The 22,747-nt window shown below is 48.9% G+C and overlaps 1 protein-coding gene across 2 annotated transcripts; it reads right to left on the reverse strand.

Moving 5' to 3' along the window:
• Nucleotides 1-7,116: 7,116 nt before the first annotated feature.
• Nucleotides 7,117-22,487, reverse strand: ZMYND19 (zinc finger MYND-type containing 19). 2 transcript variants are annotated; one of them, XR_010182937.1, is made up of 7 exons: nucleotides 22,103-22,487; nucleotides 19,489-19,548; nucleotides 18,315-18,421; nucleotides 17,712-17,852; nucleotides 10,032-10,212; nucleotides 8,622-8,838; nucleotides 8,341-8,428 (listed from the first exon to the last, which is right to left on the reverse strand). XR_010182937.1 is itself a non-coding variant. In XM_063936187.1 (6 exons), exons 1-6 carry the CDS (start codon nucleotides 22,151-22,153, stop codon nucleotides 8,285-8,287), a joined length of 684 nt encoding a protein of 227 aa, XP_063792257.1. In that variant the 5' UTR covers nucleotides 22,154-22,483; the 3' UTR covers nucleotides 7,117-8,284. The 2 variants fall into 2 exon arrangements, 1 of the variants encoding a protein (XP_063792257.1); XM_063936187.1 differs by lacking the exon at nucleotides 8,622-8,838 and having other exon boundaries at nucleotides 7,117-8,428; nucleotides 22,103-22,483.
• Between the last annotated feature and the right edge of the window lie 260 nt (nucleotides 22,488-22,747).

The raw sequence follows: 22,747 nt of genomic DNA on the forward strand, positions 1-22,747 counted from the left end.
CTTAGGTTTTTTATTTTACAGTGAGTCCTGCTGGCAACAGGATCACTGCAACGAGGGACTTAGGGGAGAAGAAGTGAACTCACCTGCGTGCAGGATGGATTGGCTTCTTTGGCTACTGGACATTAGCTCCAGAGGGACGATCACAGGTACAGCCTGGATGGTCACCGGAGCCTCGCCGCCGGCCCCCTTGCAGATGCTGAAACAAGAAGAAGGTCCAGAATCGGCGGCATGAAGACTCCTCAGTCTTCTTAAGGTAGCGCACAGCACTGCAGCTGTGCGCCATTTCCTCTCAGCACACTTCACACGGCAGTCACTGAGGGTGCAGGGCGCTGGGAGGGGGGCGCCCTGGGAGGCAATGAAAACCTATTTTTGGCTAAAAATACCTCACATATAGCCTCCGGGGGCTATATGGAGATATTTAACCCCTGCCAGAATCCGTTAAGAGCGGGAGACGAGGCCGCCGAAAAAGGGGCGGGGCCTATCTCCTCAGCACACAGCGCCATTTTCCCTCACAGAAAGGCTGGAGGGAAGGCTCCCAGGCTCTCCCCTGCACTGCACTACAGAAACAGGGTTAAAACAGAGAGGGGGGGCACTAATTTGGCATTAGAAATATATAAAAAAGATGCTATAAGGGAAAACACTTATATAAGGTTGTCCCTATATAATTATAGCGTTTTTGGTGTGTGCTGGCAAACTCTCCCTCTGTCTCTCCAAAGGGCTAGTAGGTCCTGTCCTCTATCAGAGCATTCCCTGTGTGTGTGCTGTGTGTCGGTACGTGTGTGTCGACATGTATGAGGACGATGTTGGTGAGGAGGCGGAGCAATTGCCTGTAATGGTGATGTCACTCTCTAGGGAGTCGACACCGGAATGGATGGCTTATTTAGGGAATTACGTGATAATGTCAACACGCGCCAAGGTCGGTTGACGACATGAGACGGCCGACAAACAATTAGTACCGGTCCAGACGTCTCAAAAACACCGTCAGGGGTTTTAAAACGCCCGTTTACTTTAGTCGGTCGACACAGACACAGACAGGGACACTGAATCCAGTGTCGACGGTGAATAAACAAACGTATTCCTAATTAGGGCCACACGTTAAGGGCAATGAAGGAGGTGTTACATATTTCTGATACTACAAGTACCACAAAAGAGGGTATTATGTGGGATGTGAAAAAACTACCGTAGTTTTTCCTGAATCAGATAAATTAAATGAAGTGTGTGAGGGCGGTATACCCTTTCCCGCCAGAAGTTAGGGCGCGTTGGGAAACACCCCTTAGGGTGGATAAGGCGCTCACACGCTTATCAGAACAAGTGGCGGTACCGTCTATAGATAGGGCCGTCCTCAAGGAGCCAGCTGACAGGAGGCTGGAAAAATATCATAAAAAGTATATACACACATACTGGTGTTATACTGCGACCAGCGATCGCCTCAGCCTGGATGTGCAGAGCTGGGGTGGCTTGGTCGGATTCCCTGACTAAAAATATTGATACCCTTGACAGGGACAGTATTTTATTGACTATAGAGCATTTAAAGGATGCATTTCTATATATGCGAGATGCACAGAGGGATATTTGCACTCTGGCATCAAGAGTAAGTGCGATGTCCATATCTGCCAGAAGATGTTTATGGACACGACAGTGGTCAGGTGATGCAGATTCCAAACGGCACAAAGGTGTATTGCCGTATAAAGGAAGAGGAGTTATTTGGGGTCGGTCCATCGGACCTGGTGGCCACGGCAACTGCTGGAAAATCCACCGTTTTTACCCTAAGTCACATCTCTGCAGAAAAAGACACCGTCTTTTCAGCTTCAGTCCTTTCGTCCCTATAAGAGTCATATCTGCCCAGGGATAGAGGAAAGGGAAGAAGACTGCAGCAGGCAGCCCATTCCCAGGAACAGAAGCGTTACACCGCTTCTGACAAGCTCTCAGCATGACGCTGAGACCGTACAGGACCCCTGGATCCTACAAGTAGTATCCCAGGGGTACAGATTGGAATGTCGAGACGTTTCCCCTGCGCAGGCTCCTGAAGTCTGCTTTACCAAGGTCTCCCTCCGACAAGGAGGCAGTATGGGAAACAATTCACGAGCTGTATTCCCAGCAGGTGATAATTAAATTACCCCTCCTACAACAAGAAAAGGGGTATTATTCCACACTATATTGTGGTACTGAAGCCAGAAGGCTAGGTGAGACCTATTCTAAATCTAAAAAAATTTGAACACTTACAAAGGTTCAAATCAAGATGGAGTCACTCAGAGCAGTGATAACGAACCGGGAAGAAGGGGACTATCTGGTGTCCCGAGACATCAGGGATGCTTACCTCCATGTCCCAAATTTGCCCTTATCACTAAGGGTACCTCAGGTTCGTGGTACAGAACTGTCACTATCAGTTTCAGACGCTGCCGTTTGGATTGTCCACGGCACCCCGGGTCTTTACCAAGGTAATGGCCGAAATGATGGTTCTTCTTCGAAGAAAAGGCGTCTTAATTATCCCTTACTTGGACGATCTCCTGATAAGGGCAAAGTCCAGGGAACAGTTGGAGGTCGGAGTAGCACTATCTCGGATACTGTTACAACAGCAGGGGTGGATTCTAAATATTCCAAAATCGCAGCTGATCCCGACAACAAGTCTCCTGTGCTTAGGGATGATTCTGGACACAGTCCAGAAAAAGGTGTTTCTCCCGGAAGAGAAAGCCAGGGAGTTATCCGAGCTAGTCAGGAACCTCCTAAAATCAGTGCATCATTGCACAAGGGCCATGGTAAAAAAATGGTGACTTCCTTCGAAGCAATTCCAGTCGGCAGATTTCATGCAAGAACTTTTCAGTGGGATCTGCTGGACAAATGGTCCGGATCGCATCTTCAGATGCATCAGCGGATAACCCTATATCCAAGGACAAGGGTGTCTCTCCTGTGGTGGTTACAGAGTGCTCATCTTCTAGAGGGCCGCAGATTCGGCATTCAGTTTTGGATGTTGGTGACCACGGAGGCCAGCCCGAGAGGCTGGGGAGCAGTCACACAAGGAAAAAATTTCCAGGGAGTGTGATCAAGTCTGGAGACTTTTCTCCACATAAATATAGCTAAGGGTAAATTTATAATGCTCTAAGCTTAGCAAGACCTCTGCTTCAAGGTCAGCCGGTATTGATCCAGTGGGATAAAACATCACGGCGGTCGCCCACGTAAATAGACAGGGCGGCACAAGAAGCAGGAGGGCAGTGGCAAAAACTGCAAGGACTTTTCGCTGGGCGGAAAATCATGTGATAGCACTGTCAGCAGTGTTTTCATTCCGGGAATGGAAACTGGGAAGCAGACTTCCTCAGTAGGCACGACCTCCACCCGGCAGAGTGGGAACTTCATGGGGAAGTTTTCCACATGATTGTAAACCGTTGGGAATTACCAAAGGTGGACATGATGGCGTCCCGTCTGAACAAAAAACGGGACAGGTATTGCGCCAGGTTAAGAGACCCTCAGGCAATAGCTGTGGACGTTCTGGTAACACCGTGGGTGTACCAGTCGGTGTATGTGTTCCATCCTCTGCTTTTCATACCTAAGGTACTGAGAATTATAAGACGTAGAGGAGTAAGAACTATACTCATGGCTCCGGATTGGCCAAGAAGGACTTGGTACCCGGAACTTCAAGAGATGCTCACAGAGGACTTATGGCCTCTGCCGCTAAGAAGGGACTTGTTTCAGCAAGTACCATGTCTGTTCCAAGACTTACCGCAGCTGCGTTTGACGGCATGGCGGTGGAACGCCGGATCCTAAGGGAAAAGGCATTCAGGAAGAGGTCATTCCTACCCTGGTCAAAGCCAGAAAGGAGGTGACCGCACAACATTATCACCACATGTGGCGAAAATATGTTGCGTGGTGTGAGGCCAGGAAGGCCCCACGAAGAAATTTCAACTCGGTCGATTCCTGCATTTCCTGCAAACAGGAGTGTCTATGGGCCTCAAATTGGGGTCCATTAAGGTTCAAATTTCGGCCCTGTCGATTTTTCTTCCAGAAAGAATTGGCTTCAGTTCCTGAAGTCCAGAAGTTTGTCAAGGGAGTATTGCATATACAACCCCCTTTTGTGCCTCCAGTGGCACTGTGGGATCTCAACGTAGTTCTGGGATTCCTCAAAACACATTGGTTTAAAACCAGTCAAATCTGTGGATTTGAAGCATCTCACATGAAAAGTGAACATGCTCTTGGACCTGGCCTGGACCAGGCGAGTGTCAAATTGGTGGTTTTTTTCTCAAAAAAGCCCATATCTGTTTGTCCATTCGGACAGGGCAGAGCTGCGGACTCGTCCCCAGTTCTCTCCCTAAGGTGGTGTCAGTGTTTCACCTGAACCAGCTTATTGTGGTGTCTTGCGCCTACTAGGGACTTGGAGGACTCCAAGTTGCTAGATGTGGTCAGGGCCCTGAAAATATAGGTTCCAGGACGGCTGGAGTCAGGAAAACTGACTTGCTGTTATCCTGTATGCACCCAACAAACTGGGTGCTCTTGCTTTTAAGCAGACTTTTGCTAGTTGGATGTGTAATACAATTCAGCTTGCACATTCTGTGGCAGGCCTGCCACAGCCAAAATATGTAAATGCCCATTCCACAAGGAAGGTGGGCTCATCTTGGGCGGCTGCCCGAGGGGTCTCGGCTTTACAACTTTGCCGAGCGGCTATTTAGTCAGGGGCAAACACGTTTGTAAAATCCTACAAATTTGATACCCTGGCTAAGGAGGACCTGGAGTTCTCTCATTCGGTGCTGCAGAGTCATCCGCACTCTCCCGCCCGTTTGGGAGCTTTGGTATAATCCCCATGGTCCTTTCAGGAACCCCAGCATCCACTAGGACGATAGAGAAAATAAGAATTTACTTACCGATAATTCTATTTCTCGGAGTCCGTAGTGGATGCTGGGCGCCCATCCCAAGTGCGGATTATCTGCATTACTTGTACATAGTTACAAAAATCGGGTTATTATTGTTGTGAGCCATCTTTTCAGAGGCTCCGCTGTTATCATACTGTTAACTGGGTTCAGATCACAGGTTGTACAGTGTGATTGGTGTGGCTGGTATGAGTCTTACCCGGGATTCATAAATCCTTCCTTATTGTGTACGCTCGTCCGGGCACAGTATCCTAACTGAGGCTTGGAGGAGGGTCATAGCCAGTGCACACCACCTGATCCTAAAGCTTTACTTTTTGTGCCCTGTCTCCTGCGGAGCCGCTATTCCCCATGGTCCTTTCAGGAACCCCAGCATCCACTACGGACTCCGAGAAATAGAATTATCGGTAAGTAAATTCTTATTTTTGCGCCAAATTTATGTGCCCCCCCCTCTCTTTTTACCCTCTTTCTACCGTGATTCTGCAGGGGAGAGCCTGGGGAGCTTCCTCTCAGTGGTGCTGTGGAGAGAAAATGGCGCTGGTGAGTGCTGAGGAAGAAGCCCCGCCCCATCAGCGGCGGGCTTCTGTCCCGCGTTTGTGTGTAAAATAATGGCGGGGGCTCATGCATATATAGTGTCCAACTGTATATATGCTGCTTTTTGCCAAGAGGTACCCAATTGCTCCCCAGGGCGCCCCCCCCTGCGCCCTACAGTGACCGGAGTGTGTGGGTTTAGTGTGGGAGCAATGGCGCACAGCTGCAGTGCTGTGCGCTACCTCATATGAAGACTGGAGTCTTCTGCCGCCTATTTCGAAGTCTTCTTGCTTCTCACGCCGGCTTCTGTCTTCTGGCTCTGCGAGGGGGACGGCGGCGCGGCTCCGGGATCGGACGACCAAGGGTGCGTTCCTGTGTTCGATCCCTCTGGAGCTAATGGTGTCCAGTAGCCTAAGAAGCATGACCTATCCACAGTGAGTAGGTCTGCTTCTCTCCCCTCAGTCCCACGTAGCAGAGAGCCTGTTGCCAGCAGATCTCTCTGAAAATAAAAAATCCTAACAAAATACTTTCTTTTTAGCAAGCTCAGGAGAGCTCACTAAGGTGCACCCAGCTCGTCCGGGCACAGATTCAAACTGAGGTCTGGAGGAGGGACATAGAGGGAGGAGCCAGAGCACACCAGAATCCAAATTCTTTCTTAGAGTGCCCTGTCTCCTGCGGAGCCCGTCTATTCCCCACGGTCCTTACGGAGTCCCCAGCATCCACTAGGACGTTAGAGAAAATAATGATGAACGAATGCGGCCGTCATCCCACACGGCCTCCGAACTCGAACTTCATTTCATCTCGGCCTTATAGTATGGAGTCAGCTTTTACCCATGCCATCAATTTAGAACGTTATTCTGTGATAAATCACACATTTAGTTTAATACAATTTATCATAACAAATCAAATTAGGGAATAACATTTTTTTTAGATCAATTTGTTGCAGCTGCCGGAAGCAAGACATGCACTTTGCTGCAAGCTCGTATAACAGCAACCTTATAATGTACAGGATGACCACCTCCAAACTCAGCGGCTTATGGAATAGTTCACAAGACGACGGAACCGGCGTGACTGACGTGACCGCTCAGAGCGCAGATTGCACACAGGAGTCTAAGCGAAAAAACTTGCTCAGGAATATCAGGCGGCGCGCCTATGTCAGTTCCAAGGAGAACCAGACACCTTGGAGGGGAAGGTGTGGAGCTTGCGGTCTGGTCTTCCGCATTAACATGGACCTTCACCTGTACAATACGGAGATCAGGGGGACAATGACGACTAGCATTGTAAATGGGAAGCATGATTTTAGAGCAAGCATTATCTGCAGGTGCACAGGTGTACTCATTACTCAGACAATTTCAAAGGATGGCAGGTGGAGCTAATTATTTCACTTGTGATTCTGTGCAGAGACCTGGAAAACATGAACTGTTCTGGGTCCTGAGGACAGAGTTTGAGAAACTGCGCTACAGACAACTATCGTCTCCACCGTTCAGTTTTGTACAACTCTCCCAGCGACCTGTCAGGGCAGAGATTACTTGTAGGGACACTGAAAGTGCAGCCTGCCCACAGCTAGCAAGAGGCAACCTATGGTCTCACATATATGCCAGTCTGTTCTTCAGGAAATCAAAGACCGTTTCATTAAATGGTGACCCAAGTTTGTACAGTGCACACATGAGAAAACCTCCCCAGGTGAATAGAATGCATTACTAATCAGACAGAAATAAAGGTTACAATCTAGTAATTTATAGAAAAAGTATCAGAAGATTTTATTTAGCAAGACATAGGGCATAACACTGTTTCTGTGCCAGGGTAGAGATCACCCCCCGCTGGTAGCACAAAGTGTTACAATTTGGTTTTCAAAAGGAGGATTTTTTAAAATTAATGATTGCCAATATTCCTTTTATTTCACGTATACGTAAGCGACAGAATACACAGGGCGGTATTCAATTCTTTCCACCCCCTTCCACACCTGTTCTGTTTCTGCCGACGGGAGTGGTATAGTCATTTCAGCTCGATACCCCTGGGGTAGCAAGGGTACCCAACTTTTTACGCAGCTAAACCGGATTACTATTGGTACAATATGCGCGATAACAGGGATCACTTTAGAAAGGAGATTATGCGTGATATCATTTGAATACCGCCCACTGTGTGATTATCCGTCATCACTTACAAGGACTTATTCTATACGGGATTTTTTGCCCAGTCTGACTAAACAGCAATAGGTCAATGACCGGAGCGTTTTTCATGCCACACAAGATAAAGCTACGCCTAGATCCGATGCACCAATCACGTTATATTTACACCCCAGGTAACCTAAATAAGTTAGTACGTATCTGGCCGCAGCCCAGACATCACTAGAATCCTCAAAAAAAAAAAAAAAAAAAAAAAAATTATTCTGTTCTTTGTATTTTTATTTTACATTTTCCATGCATAATAACTTCAGATCCCGACTAATCAGAATTTCTGCATCTCAACGTATTTTGCTTTGTTCTGCAGTGAATGGGAAAGAAAATCTAATCTGCGCATGAAGGGGGCAAACACAAGCCTGTAAGGGGGTTCATGTTCAAAAACTGGATCAATCAGTTGTAACCTCAAACATAAGGAAAAAAACAAAAAACAAAACCCTGTACATAAACTTCCACAAACATAAATATTACACAAGCCCCCAACCGGAGCTTTCACAGTAGTCCGTGAGACGAACTCTAATACTGGAATGCAAGGCCGCGCTCCTTCCACAGTCCCAGCTGAAGGCGGCACAGTCCAGCATAGTGCTACTTCCACTCAAGCGTCGCAGGATTATCCTCAGTGCCTCTGGCGTCAGTGACCAGTCCACTCGTTAGTGTGCAAAACACATCCCCGGGTTTCCTTTATAAAACGGAGCATCCACAAACGCTCCGTGATTGAAGTCATCGTTCCGGGTCCGGCTCGTACTGCGAAATTCGGATCTTCTCGCAACAGTGTTTTTTGTGAGCGGGCCAGTCTTTTTGTTGGCACTGGGTACCACAGTATCTTGCTAGTTGGCATCGGCCACATATATTAAATTCACGTAACTGGAAGACAAGAGAGAAGACTGGTGAGTGCTCTGAAAGGAACGACCCCCCCCTCCCCCCTTTCTCCACGAAATACAGTGCTCATGGGCCTGATCCAAACCAGATACGCAACGCTGAGATAGAGGTCCGCTTTCAGACTAGGCCCCCTCTTTGTGAAATGTGCTCCGTATACTATGCGGCTCAGCGGTGTTACCTGAAAAAGGAGCCATCTGAGTGCCAAGTCTGGAAGCAGGCATAGGGAGAGAGCCATCCGTGATTGGTGGACCTTTCCCGTGCATTCAGTCTGCTAGGATGGCCTTATACAGTAGACGCAGCACATGAATGACTGGCTGCTGGAACTGTCCAATCAGGTGCCACCATTCACTACACACCTCCAGGCTGGGCAGTTCCAAATTCTTGCCCAGTGCCATCTATAAAAATAAAAGGGTGTATAGTCTCTAGTATTTTGGGGTAGTGAGCTGCGAAGCACATTCCAGCTGAAAAATAAGTCTTTCTGCAATTACACAACATTTCTGTCATTATAGGAGAGAGCTTTGTAATCTACAGTATTCCTGCCCCAAAAAAAACAACCACCGGTAACCACTATTGGTCAACCACTATTGGTCAACGTGGTCACTAGGTCAAGACGAGTTTTTCGGAAAAAAAATAATAATATTTTTTTTTTTTAAACTTTTTCATACTTTACGATCCACGTGGAGTACGATTGCGAATAGTAATCAGTGCCGAAGCATGGCGAGCGAAGCGAGGGGACACGGTGCACTAATTGGGGTTCCCGGTAGGGTTGCCACCTCATCAATGTAATTCTGGACACATTAATAATACAGGTTCTGTGGCTGATTAAAACCAGGTGAAATGGAGTCTTGTAGTCAGCCAGCCATAGAACCTGTGTAATTAATATGTTAATTACAGAATTAAAGGGATGGAGGTGGAAACACTATTCCCGGTCACTTTACGAAGAAAACGACACCAAAAATAAAATATATATATATATATATATATATATATATATATATATATATATATATATATATATATATATATATATATATATATATATAAAAACCTCATGTCGACCTATTTCAGATGTCAACCTAGTCACTGTTGACCAATGGTGGTCGAGCTAATGACTGCAAACCCTATGATCCACACCCCAAAAGAGCATGGATTATCTTTGCAGCAGCCAATGAAATACAGACAAGTTGCGGAAACGAGGGAACTAAGCACGAAAATAGATTTTGTTCTAGGTTTGGCAAAGACAGAAGTATCCAAACTCCGTTCAAGGAATTCTAGGTTTTACGGATAACCAAGCTTGGGCACAAGTAACTTGTTTAGTACTGCATTCACATCTGTGCTCAACCATGGATATCCTTAACACCTGGACTGTTACGGTGTCTTGAGCACTGAATTTGGAAACCAATGGACAAAAAAAATAAAAAATAAAAAAAAATAAAAAAAATAAAATAAAAAAGGTAAAGATCAAAGGCACAACTGATTTTTTTTTTTTTTTGTTACTTCCCAACACACCCTCATCCTGAAAAGCGGACGTCACTATGTATCAGCTTGATACCATACAGTGCGATATTTCAGCAGTTCCTCTACGTACCTGTTTCTCTATCATCGTACAGGGAGGGTAATGACATTCATAATAGGTGCAGGAATTCTCTTCTTCTCGGACAACCTCGCCATTTGCATTGTAGCAGCGGGTGACATTCAGCAAAGGAAACAGGTCTTCTATAGGATCTGTGGGAAGTTGCTGTATTGCCAGCCAATATAAGGACTGCTCCCTGAAAGACAAAGAATAAACTCTGTGATACAAAGAGAAAAGAAACAATTTCCACCAGCGCATAGAATGGGTAATGAATGAATACTTCATCTTTTAATTGCGGATTCCTCATCTTCTTCCCTCACTCTAAATGTCATGCAGATCGGAGGAAAGAGAAAGTATCATAGCATTTTTTTTTTAAAAACATTCAATTTAATAAAACAAGATAAAATCACAATGACATATAACATGTATAAAATGAGAATCCAATGGAATGCCACTGGAATGGGGAATAAATGCAATTACCACTGTAATAAGAGCACTATTTTAAAAGTTCTCAAGCACGCATAAAAAAAAGTGATATGGTTCCAAGTCGGGAAACAGCATATACAGTGTATGATCTGAAGGGGCGTCCTGGATCTACTGCTGGGGAGAATAATTACCAGTTGATGGTGTAGAACTGGCAAAGTGTAGTTCTTAAAAGCATGAATATGGGAGAAAAAGTCCTGGTCTGTAGCTCCAGGTCTCCCGCAAGCGTCCACCACAGCAGTCGTCCAGGTCCCCCGTTTAAATAAAGATTTATTCATTCACTAAAGGCTGACCTTGAAAAAGACCCCGACGAGGGTCGGAACGCGTGGGTGCCGTAAACGGGGGACCTGGACGACTGCTGTGGTGGACGCTTGCGGGAGACCTTGAGCTGCAGACCAGGACTTTTTCTCCCATATTCATGCTTTTAAGAACTACACTTTGCCAGTTCTACACCATCAACTGGTAATTATTCTCCCCAGCAGTAGATCCAGGACGCCCCTTCAGATCATACACTGTATATGCTGTTTCCCGACTTGGAACCATATCACTTTTTTATGCGTGCTTGAGAACTTTTAAAATAGTTCTTATTACATTGGTAATTGCATTCATTCCCCATCCCAGTGGCATTCCATTGGATTCTCATTTTATACATGTTATATGTCATTGTGATTTTATCTTGTTTTATTAAATTGAATGTTTTTAAAAAAATAAGAATTTACTCACTGGTAATTCTATTTCTCGTAGTCCGTAGTGGATGCTGGGAACTCCGTAAGGACCATGGGGAATAGCGGGCTCCGAAGGAGGCTGGGCACTCTAGAAAGATCTTAGACTACCTGGTGTGCACTGGCTCCTCCCACTATGACCCTCCTCCAAGCCTCAGTTAGGACACCGTGCCCGGACGAGCGTACACAATAAGGAAGGATTTTGAATCCCGGGTAAGACTCATACCAACCACACCGTATAACTCGTGATATGAAACCCAGTTAACAGTATGAAACAACGGAGCCTCTCAACAGATGGCTCAACAATAACCCGATTTAGTTAACAATAACTATGTACACGTATTGCAGATAAACCGCACTTGGGATGGGCGCCCAGCATCCACTACGGACTACGAGAAATAGAATTACCGGTGAGTAAATTCTTATTTTCTCTGACGTCCTAGTGGATGCTGGGAACTCCGTAAGGACCATGGGGATTATACCAAAGCTCCCAAACGGGCGGGAGAGTGCGGATGACTCTGCAGCACCGAATGAGAGAACTCCAGGTCCTCCTCAGCCAGGGTATCAAATTTATAGAATTTTGCAAACGTGTTTGCCCCTGACCAAGTAGCAGCTCGGCAAAGTTGTAAAGCCGAGACCCCTCGGGCAGCCGCCCAAGATGAGCCCACCTTCCTTGTGGAATGGGCATTGACAGATTTTGGCTGTGGCAGGCCTACCACAGAATGTGCAAGCTGAATTGTACTACAAATCCAACGAGCAATAGTCTGCGTAGAAGCAGGAGCACCCAGCTTGTTGGGTGCATATAGGATAAACAGCGTGTCAGATTTTCTGACTCCAGCCGTTCTGGAAACATATTTTCAGGGCCCTGACCACGTCTAACAACTTGGAGTCCTCCAAGTCCCTAATAGCCGCAGGCACCACAATATGCTGGTTCAAGTGAAACGCTGACACCACCTTAGGGAGAAACTGGGGACGAGTCCTCAATTCTGCCCTTTCCATATGGAAAATCAGATAAGGGCTTTTACATGATAAAGCCGCCAATTCTGATACTCGCCTGGCCGAAACCAAGGCCAATAACATGACCACTTTCCAAGTGAGATATTACAGATCCACGGTCTTTAGTGGTCCCAAGGTGCCACAGGAGGCACAAACGGGGGCTGAATATGCAGCACTCCTTTATAAATGTCTGAACTTCAGGTACTGAAGCTAGTTCTTTTTGAAAGAAGATCGACAGAGCCGAGATCTGTACCTTAATGGAACCTAATTTAAGGCCCATAGTCACTCCTGCTTGCAGGAAATGCAGAAAACGACCTAGTTGAAATTCCTCTGTTGGGGCCCTTTCGGCCTCACACCATGCAACATATTTCCGCCATATGCGGTGATAATGATTTGCTGTAATCTCTTTCCTGGCTTTAGTAAGCGTAGGAATGACTTCCTCCGGTATGCCCTTTTCCTTCAGGATCCGGCGTTCAACCGCCATGCCGTCAAACGCAGCCGCGGTAAGTTTTGGAACAGACTGGGCCCCTGCTGCCGCAGGTCCTGTCTGAGTGGCAGAGGCCATGGGTCCTCTGATATAAATTCTTGAAGTTCTGGGTACCAAGCTCTTCTTGGCCAGTCCGGAACCACGAGTATCGTTCTTACTCCTCGCCTTCTTATTATTCTCAGTACCTTTGGTAGGAGAGGCAGAGGGGAGAACACATAAACCGACTGGTACACCCACGGTGTTACCAGAGCGTCCACAGCTATCGCCTGAGGGTCCCTTGACCTGGCGCAATATCTTTTATAGCTTTTTGTTGAGGCGGGACGCCATCATGTCCACCTGTGGCCTTTCCCACTGGTGTACAATCCTTTGGAAGACTTCTGGAGGAAGTCCCCACTCTCCCGGGTGGAGGTCGTGTCTGTTGAGAAGATCTGCTTCCCAGTTGTCCACTCCGGGAATGAACACTGCTGACAGTGCCAACAAATGATTTTCCGCCTATCGGATAATCCTTGTGGCTTCTGCCATCGCCATCCTGCTTCTTGTGCCGCCCTGTTGGTTTACATGGGCGACTGCCGTGATGTTGTCTGATTGGATCAGTACCGGCTGGTTTTGAAGCAGAGGCCTTACAGGCCTCAGGGCATTGTAAATGGCCCTCAGGTCCAGAATATTTATGTGTAGGGAAATCACCTGACTTGACCAAAGTCCCTGGAAGTTTCTTCCCTGTGTGACTGCCCCCCAGCCTCAAAGGCTGGTATCCATGGTCACTAGGACCTAGTCCTGTATGCCGAACCTGCGGCCCTCTTGAAGATGGGCACTCTGCAGCCACCACAGTAGAGATACCCTGGTCCTCGGAGACAGGGTTATCAGCCTATGCATCGGAAGATGCGATCCGGACCACTTGTCCAACAGGTCCCTCTGAAAAGTTCTTGTATGGAACCTGCCTAATGGGATTGCTTCGTAGGAAGCTACCATTTTTCCCAGGACTTGCGTGCAATGATGCACCGCTACCTGTTTTGGCTTCAGGAGGTCTCTGACTAGAGATGACAACTCCTTGGCTTTCTCCTCCGGGAGAAACACTATTTTTGGTTTATGTCCAGAACCATCCCCAGGAACAGTAGACGTGTCATAGGAACCAGCTGTGACTTTGGACTGTTTAGAATCCAACCGTGCTGTTGTAGCACTTTCCAAAATAGTGCTACCCCGACTACCAACTGCTCCTTGGACCTCGCCCTTATAAAGAGATTGTCCAAGTACGGGATAATTAAAACTCCCTTTTTTCGAAGGAGTATCATCATTTCGGCCATTACCTTGATAAAACACCCTCGGTGCCATGTACAGTCCAAACGGCAGTGTCTGGATTTGGTAATGGTAATCCTGTACCACAAATCTGAGGTACTCCTGGCGAGGATGGTAAATGGGGACATGCAGGTAAGCATCCTTGATGTCCCGGGATACCATGTAATCCCCTTCGTCCAGGCTTGCAATAACCGCCCTGAGCGATTCCATCTTGAACTTGAATTTTTTTATGTAGGTGTTCAAGGATTTTAATATATAAAATGGGTCACACCGAACCATGCGGTTTCGGTACCCCAAATCGTGTGGAATAGTAACCCCGTCCTTGTTGAAGTAGGGGCACCTTGAGTATTACCTGCTGGGAATACCACTTATTAATTGCCTCTAGCACAGCCTCCCTGCCTGAGGGAGTTGTCAGCAAGGCATATTTTAGGAAACGGCTGGGGGGAGACATCTCGAATTCCAGCTTGCACCCCTGAAATACTACTTGAAAGAAACAGGGATCCACCTGTGAGCGAGCCCACTAATTGCTGAAATTTTTGAGACGGCCGCCCACCGTACCTGGCTACACCTGTGGAGCACCCGCGTCATGCTGTGGACTCACAGGAAGCGGGGGAAGAATTTTGATTCTGGGAACAGGCTGACTGGTGCAGCTTTTTCCCTCTTCCCTTGTCTCTGTACAGAAAGGAAGCGCCATTTGACCCGCTTGCTTTTCTGAAGCCGAAAGGACTGTACCTTTGTCTGTGAGGAAAACCTGAGGTAAAAATATTTCTTCCCAGCAGTTGCTGTGGATACGAGGTCCCAGAGACCATCCCCAAATAATTCCTCACCCTTATAAGGCAGAATCTCTATGCGCTTTTTAAGTCAGCATCACCTGTCCAGTGACAGGTCTCTAATTCCCTCCTGACAGAATGGACATTACATTCATTTCGGATGCCAGCCGGCAAAATATCCCTCTGTGCATCCCTCATATATAAGACGACGTCTTTAATATGTTCTCATATTAGCAAACTAGTATGCTTGACAGGGTCACCGACCACGCTGCAGCAGCACGATCTGCAGGTTTCAGTCTAGTACCTGAGTGTGTAAATACAGACTTCAGGATAGCCTCCTGCTTTTTATCAACAGGTACCTTCAAAGTGGCCGTTCCTAAAACGGCAGTGCCACCTTTTTTGACAACCGTGTGAGCGCCTTTTCCACCCTTGGGGATATCTCCCAGCGTAACTTATCCTCCTGGCGGGAAAGGGTACGCCATCAGTAACTTTTATAAATTACCAGTTTCTTAACGGGGGAACCCACGCTTTTCACACACTTCATTTATTCATCTGATGGGGGAACAAAACACTGCCTGTTTTTTCTCCCCAAACCTAAAACCCATTTTTAGAGGTGCTTGGGTTAATGTCAGAAATGTATAACACATTTTTTATTGCCGGGATCAAGTCACGGATGTTCCTAGTGGATTGTGTATATGTCTCAACCTTGTCGACACTGGAGTCAAACTCCGTGTCGACATCTGTGTCTGCCATCTGAGAGAGCGGGCGTTTTTGAGCCCCTGATGGCCTTTGAGACGCCTGGGCAGGCGCGGGCTGAGAAGCCGGCTGTCCCACAGCTGTTACGTCATCCACCCTTTTATATAAGGAGTTGACACTGTCGGTTACTACCTTCCACCTATCCATCCACTCTGGTGTCGGCCCCACAGGGGGCGACATCACATATATCGGCCTCTGTTCCGTCACCATATAAGCCTCCTCATTCAACATGTCGACACAGCCATACCGACACACCGCAGACACACAGGGAATGCTCTAAACGAGGACAGGACCCACAAAAGCCCTTTGGGGGGACAGAGTGAGAGTATGCCAGCACACACCAGAGCGCTATATAATGCAGGGACTAACTGAGTTATGTCCCCTATAGCTGCTTTTTTTATATATGTATACTGCGCCTAAATTAAATGCCCCCCCTCTCTTTTTTAACCCTTTTCTGTGTTGTAAACTGCAGGGGAGAGCTAGGGAGCTTCCCTCCATCGGAGCTGTGAGGGAAAATGGCGCCAGTGTGCTTGAGGGAGATAGCTCCGCCCCTTTTCCGCGGCCTATTCTCCCGCTTTTTTATGGAATCTGGCAGGGGTATTTACCTCATATATAGCCCCTGGGGCTATATATTGAGGTATTTTTGCCAGCCAAGGTGTTTTTATTGCTGCCTCAGGGCGCCCCCCCCCCAGCGCCCTGCACCCTCAGTGACCGGAGTGTGAAGTGTGTGAGAGGAGCAATGGCGCACAGCTGCAGTGCTGTGCGCTACCTTGGTGAAGACTGAGTCTTCATGCCGCCGATTTTCCGGACCATCTTCTTGCTTCTGGCTCTGTAAGGGGGACGGCGGCGCGGCTCCGGGACCGAACACCAAGGACTGGGCCTGCGGTCGATCCCTCTGGAGCTAATGGTGTCCAGTAGCCTAAGAAGCCCAATCCGGCTGCAAGCAGGCGAGTTCGCTTCTTCTCCCCTTAGTCCCTCGCTGCAGTGAGCCTGTTGCCAGCAGGTCTCACTGAAAATAAAAAAATCTAAGACTATTACTTTCTAAGAGCTCAGGAGAGCCCCTAGTGTGCATCCAACCTCGGCCGGGCACGAAATCTAACTGAGGCTTGGAGGAGGGTCATAGTGGGAGGAGCCAGTGCACACCAGGTAGTCTAAGATCTTTCTAGAGTGCCCGGCCTCCTTCGGAGCCCGCTATTCCCCATGGTCCTTACGGAGTTCCCAGCATCCACTAGGACGTCAGAGAAAATGGTATTACACTATGATACTTTCTCTTTCCTCCGATCTGCATGACATTTAGAGTGAGGGAAGAAGATAAGGAATCCATAATTAAAAGATTAAGTATTCATTCATTACCCATTCTATGTGCTGGTGGAAATTGTTTCTTTTCTCTTTGTATCACAGTCTATGGTGGAGGGTTGGAAAAAAACCTCTTTTAAGATCCAGTACCACTAGCTGCAGTGTGCGCACAGTGATTGGGTTGCCATTTTTGTATTGCAAAAGAATAATCTCTGTAACGACGTGTTTTCCCTCCTCCGGTGCACAGAAAGAACTTGTGACGTTACTATGAGGAGCAGTGCACACTGGTACCTGCCGTGCCAGACCTAATACAGGCAGAACATGGAGAATAACTGTAGTCGTGGTCAGATCATGTGTAAGCGGCAGACAGAGAGGGGGGTGCTTTTTCCCCCCTGGGGTCCCCCCAGCACACTAGAATTACTTGTAACCATACCTGAACCTATCTGGTAATAGAATTTCAGAGAAATTGGTTGCATGCATTTGCAAAGACATGTTTAGCCGCTGAGCCACATCAAGGTTTCGTTCAGTAGCTAAAGATGTCTTCGCAAACGCATGCGACCAATTTCTCTGAAATTCTATTACCAGATAGGTTCAGGTATGGTTACAAGTAATTTTAGTGTGCTGGGGGGACCTCGAGGGAGGGGGGGGGGGGGGGGGGGGGAGCACCCCCCCTTTCTCTGTCTGCATTTTGTTTGTGACCCCTCCCCCTTTCTAGCACTTGATATATAATTATCTGCAGGAATGATTGAGCAGCTACCATTGTTTGTTTGCATGTGTAAGTGGCCCCATCTCCAGAAGGACTTAGAACGCTGCCTCATTTATCAGAGACAACAAAAGCACTTTCAGCCATTTACAGTGTGCCAGAGCAGTACAATACACATCATTTCATTACCTTTGTTTGCTGGACACCTCTTCTACCTCAGGTCTCCAGCCCCAAGGAACCACTTGTAAATTATCCAATCGGTTGTCCACCGTAATGCCATTTAAATGTAACACCTGGAATCCAGACGCAATCCCACCTTTGTGCCGCTGCCTAGAAGAGAGATTATTGCGTCAAGAAAAAGCATTGAGAACTATATTCCGAATTCTGCTTTGGCAAAATATCTGAAGACCTACACTGCACACATTGGAGGCAGATTCTGAATTGGGAGACCAGCAACAAAAGCAAGTAACTTTGCACCTTGGTAAAACTGTGCTGCACTGCAGTTGGGGAGAGGTAACGGGCAGAGAGATAGATGTGCGTCCAAACTCGGATCTAAATTGCAGTATAAAATTAAAGCTACCCAGCATTTGTGGGCTACATGCGAAAGCAGCCAGTATTTACCCGGCATGCAAAAGAAAACCATGCATTTGCACCCCCTTGTATTGCAACTTGCATAAAACAAGAGAAGGACATTCATGTACAAATAAAACTAAACCGTGTCAGCATCTTAAGTAGTGAGGCTTTAATTACAGAGGTCTAGAACCACGCAAGTGCCAGACTTGGAACGCTTACCACAATAATTCATGAAGCAGACGTCCAGACCCTCGTCCTTTATACTTGTCAAACGCGTACGCAAATATCTTCGCGCCGTTGCCGTCGGCATCCACTTCCATGCGAGCCTGAAAGGTTAAAGTGCATGTTAAGTGACTGAGCGCTACGAGGCGCGATTATGAAGCATTATATCGGAGCACTTCTCACTGACGGAGCAAACTGCTTGTTGTATTTTATGATCAATATAGAAAAAGAAAGACTAGATTGTATTTTCCACCTCTCTGCCCAGAACACGTAGTGCATCCGGGTACATTCAGCTCCCACCTCCCCAGCACACGCCTAGAACATACTAGTTCTCACATGCAATTAACATGAAGAACGGAAGCAAAAGAGATAAGAATTACAATCCCGCCATGTAGAGCGTTCTCTATTCACACTTCGTGTCTGCGCGGAGCGTTTCCAGAGCGGTGATGGCATGTATGTACTGGGCACCACCCCTAGGTGGGGGAGGAGGCTGAAGGAGCTCACTGCGGCCCCATATGGCTATACATTCCTCAAATATCAATGGAAACGTTACATAAATTTACTAAACTAATTTTGGTGGAATTTCCATGAAAAACACCTGTGTAAGCTCACTATCCTCAATGTGTGAAGGTATACGTCCATTTGCGACCACAAAAGCAGCGACATGGGTGACTGACCAGAATTACCCTACCCCAGAATGATCTTGGCAGCGCCAGCTGACCATGGGCTAATCTTTTGTAAATTTTACCAGAGACCCTCTGGATGCCTCTCTGTCGGCCAATATGGTCGCTTGTGCAGCCTGTTAGCCGTACATGTGCATCACACGTGATCAGAAAGCATGGGCCGTAAGAGCACATATTAACCAGCTGATCGCTTGTTTGTCCCATGGAGTCTTCAAAAGAGGACCTCACATACCGCAAAAAGGAGATCCCGTTACATCAAACTGCAGCCAGTAATGTGTTCATTCCTCATGTGGGCAATTCAATCAGCGGTGAAGGTAGGGCATTTCCATCCTTATTAAAGAACACCCCATAGATGGGTGAAGCAGCGTTGTGCGCAGCTGCATACTGTATCACCAATAACTACTTTTTTTCCAGCTTTCTCAGCGCCCTGCCACAGAAACCAGCAACGCCTCTTGTCGTATTATAGTTACAATGCAAACCATACTTACTTCAAATGAATAGTTGTCCACGAGCGGGATGTCTTGTTCATCTATTAGTGTATACTTTATCTAAGAAGGAAGAACAAAAAGCTGGTAAATATCTCTGTGTTACAGATTAGACTCCAAACACCTGGGCAGATGTATTAAGCCTGGAGAAGTGATGAGTGCAAGGTGATAACGCACCAGCCAATCAGCTTCCATACGCAAATTGACATACTGGAGCTGATTGGTTGGTGCGTTATCACCATAAATTTATCACTTCTCCAGGCTTAGTACATCCGCCCCAGTGTTCCTTATATGCTACGATAGAGGAAACTAATAGGCTCGTCTAACACCCTGATTTAGGCAAATCCTACGTGACGTGCGTTGGGGATACACAAGACCTCATGGTGGTTTAGACTGGCTTGGAGGGGGGACATAGTAGGGAAGTGCCAGCTCCCAGTTACTGCCTACTATTTCCCCATTGTAACTGCTCTCCACTGTCCCCTAGTGGGTGAAGGAGAAAAACAAATGAACCATTTGGGCTTAAATTCAGGAGCCCTCAAGAAGAAAAACAAGTAGATATAAATGTATGTCGATGGCACGCCCACATGTAGAAGTGTTGTATGGACCTTGCACAATCACTAGCCGAGCACCACCCAGTAACGATGTTAATTAGAACCTGGAGGCAGACGACTTAGGTCTCTGCATGAGAAAGTAAAACACACTACAGGAAAGTCCCAGCACGGATTATACACAGCATTATTAGATAAAGGCCATGGGGCTAAACTCACAAGTAATACCACCCGTCCCTTCTGCTAGCAGACAGTACAAAGCAGAAACACCCTGCTGTCTAATCCTTACTACACACACATGGCATTTACACCCAGCATCTAATCAGACTGCGCTGCCCAGGGAGCCCCGGCCTGAAAAAATGCTTTGGATGGAGGACAGAGTGCGGAAGCTCCTGGAGGCTGCAGCCCTGATAGGTAATGGTATACGCAAATAACGGCACCGCATTACCGCTGTACAGAAGCACAGGTCTGACCGTGGTCACAGCCAAACTCTACTAGCCCCTCTCTAACCAATGGGAGAGACCGGCAGCTTGGCAGGGGTACGGGTCATTAGATCCACCACTATTGGTTGACATGCAGGTCGACATGGTCAATAGGTCAGCATGAGTTTTTTGACTTTTTTTGTGTAGTCTTCTTCGTAAAGTGACGGGGAACAGCAATTAGGGCACCGTGTCCCCTCGCATGGCTCGCTGCGCTCGGCACAGGTTACCGTTCCCAACTGTAGTCCACGTGAATCGTATGAAAAAATAAAAAAAAATGAAGAAAAAAATAAAGTAATATGCAAAACTCATGTCGAGCTTTTTCCACGTCGACCTATTGACCACATCAATCTAAGTGCTGTCGACCTAATGACCGTAACCCTTTGGCAGAACTTCTCTTCAGAAACAAAGTATACAGGTGAATAAGTAGAGCGCCCCATGGTGGCGGTGTACAGTGCAGGGGTGAGGGAGGGCGCCCCGGGTGGCGGTGTACGGTACAGGGGTGAGGTGGGGCACCCCCAGGTGGCGGTGTACAGCACAGGGGTGAGGGCGGTGTACAGCACAGGGGTGAGGGCGGTGTACAGCACAGGGGTGAGGGCGGTGTACAGCACAGGGGTGAGGGCGGTGTACAGCACAGGGGTGAGGGCGGTGTACAGCACAGGGGTGAGGGCGGTGTACAGCACAGGGGTGAGGGCGGTGTACAGCACAGGGGTGAGGGCGGTGTACAGCACAGGGGTGAGGCAGGGCGCCCCCCGGGTGTAACTGTACGGTACAGGGGGTGAGGCAGGGCGCCCCCGGGTGGCGCTGTACGGTACAGGGGGTGAGGCAGGGCGCCCCCGGGTGGCGCTGTACAGTACAGGGGTGAGGCAGGGCGCCCCCGCATGGCGCTGTACGGTACAGGGGGTGAGGCAGGGCGCCCCCGGGTGGCGCTGTACGGTACAGGGGGTGAGGCAGGGCGCCCCCGGGTGGCGCTGTACGGTACAGGGGGTGAGGCAGGGCGCCCCCGGGTGGCGCTGTACGGTTCAGGGGTGAGGCAGAGTGCCCCCGGGTGGCGCTGTACAGTACAGGGGGTGAGGAAGGGCGCCCCCAGATGGCACTGTACGGTACAGGGGGTGAGGCAGGGCGCCCCCGGGTGGCGGTGTGGTAGGGCGCCCCCGGGTGGCGCTGTACGGTACAGGGGGTGAGGCAGGGCGCCCCCGGGTGGCGGTGTACGGTACAGGGGGTGAGGCAGGGCGTCCCGGGTGGCGCTGTACGGTACAGGGGGTGAGGCAGGACACCCCCGGGTGGCGCTGTACGGTACCGGGGGTGAGGCAGGGCGCCCCCGGGTGGCGGTGTACGGTACAGGGGGTGAGGCAGGGCGCCCCCAGGTGGCGGTGTACGGTACAGGGGTGAGGCAGGGCGCCCCCGGGTGGCGCTGTACAGTACAGGGATGGAGGTGACAGACATGCAGGGCAGGGGGCGTGGGTTTGTGTCTCCGCCCAGCTGAGGGCGTGGTTGTCCGGACGTACGTACTCCCGTGCTGTATACCGGGCAAATACCTCAGATAACCGCCTGTCTCTGTGTATGAGGGGCCCCGGAGCCGGTGCTCACCTTTCCGGCCACCCGGCCGAGCCGCACGATGCCCAGCTTGAAGTCAGTCATGGCGGGAAGGCAGACACTGCGCCTGTCCCCTGCTTCGTTAGCCCGGGACCCTGCCTCTCCCGTCCAGGCGGCTGTCTCCGCCGGGCGTCACGTGGCCTCTTCCCTTCGGCGGGGTCACAGCGGAGCCAACCGCCCCGAGCTCGCGCCGCCAGCGCACGCGGGAGACCAGGCAGGGGATGCCACGCGCCGCCTCTCCTCCTCCCCCTCCGCCGCGCGCTCGGGCTACACCCAGAATGGGCGGGCCACGGCCGCCTGGAGAATCGGACGTCCAATCCCAGCTGATGACAGGCGCAGGGTTGCTGCGTGTAGCCGGTTCACGACGGCCAATCAGAGCGGGCGGTGGGCGTGACTGAGTCGCCTTTCTCTGACGGCAGAGGGCGCGAACCAGAGTGTGGGCGGTCCTGCTGACGTCAGTTTCGCGGGAAGCGCTCTGCTCACCCGGTGACGTCAGGGGCAAGCTGGAGGACAGGTGACAGGATTTAAAGGGCCAGAGCTCGTCAGGTGCCAGACAGTGGGGCGTATATAATACAGTGTCCCCAGTGCCGGGGCAGGCTGAGCCTGGCGTATATAATACAGTGTCCCCAGTGCCGGGAC

The sequence above is a fragment of the Pseudophryne corroboree genome, chromosome 8, assembly GCF_028390025.1.
Source record: "Pseudophryne corroboree isolate aPseCor3 chromosome 8, aPseCor3.hap2, whole genome shotgun sequence".
NCBI lineage: Eukaryota > Metazoa > Chordata > Amphibia > Anura > Myobatrachidae > Pseudophryne > Pseudophryne corroboree.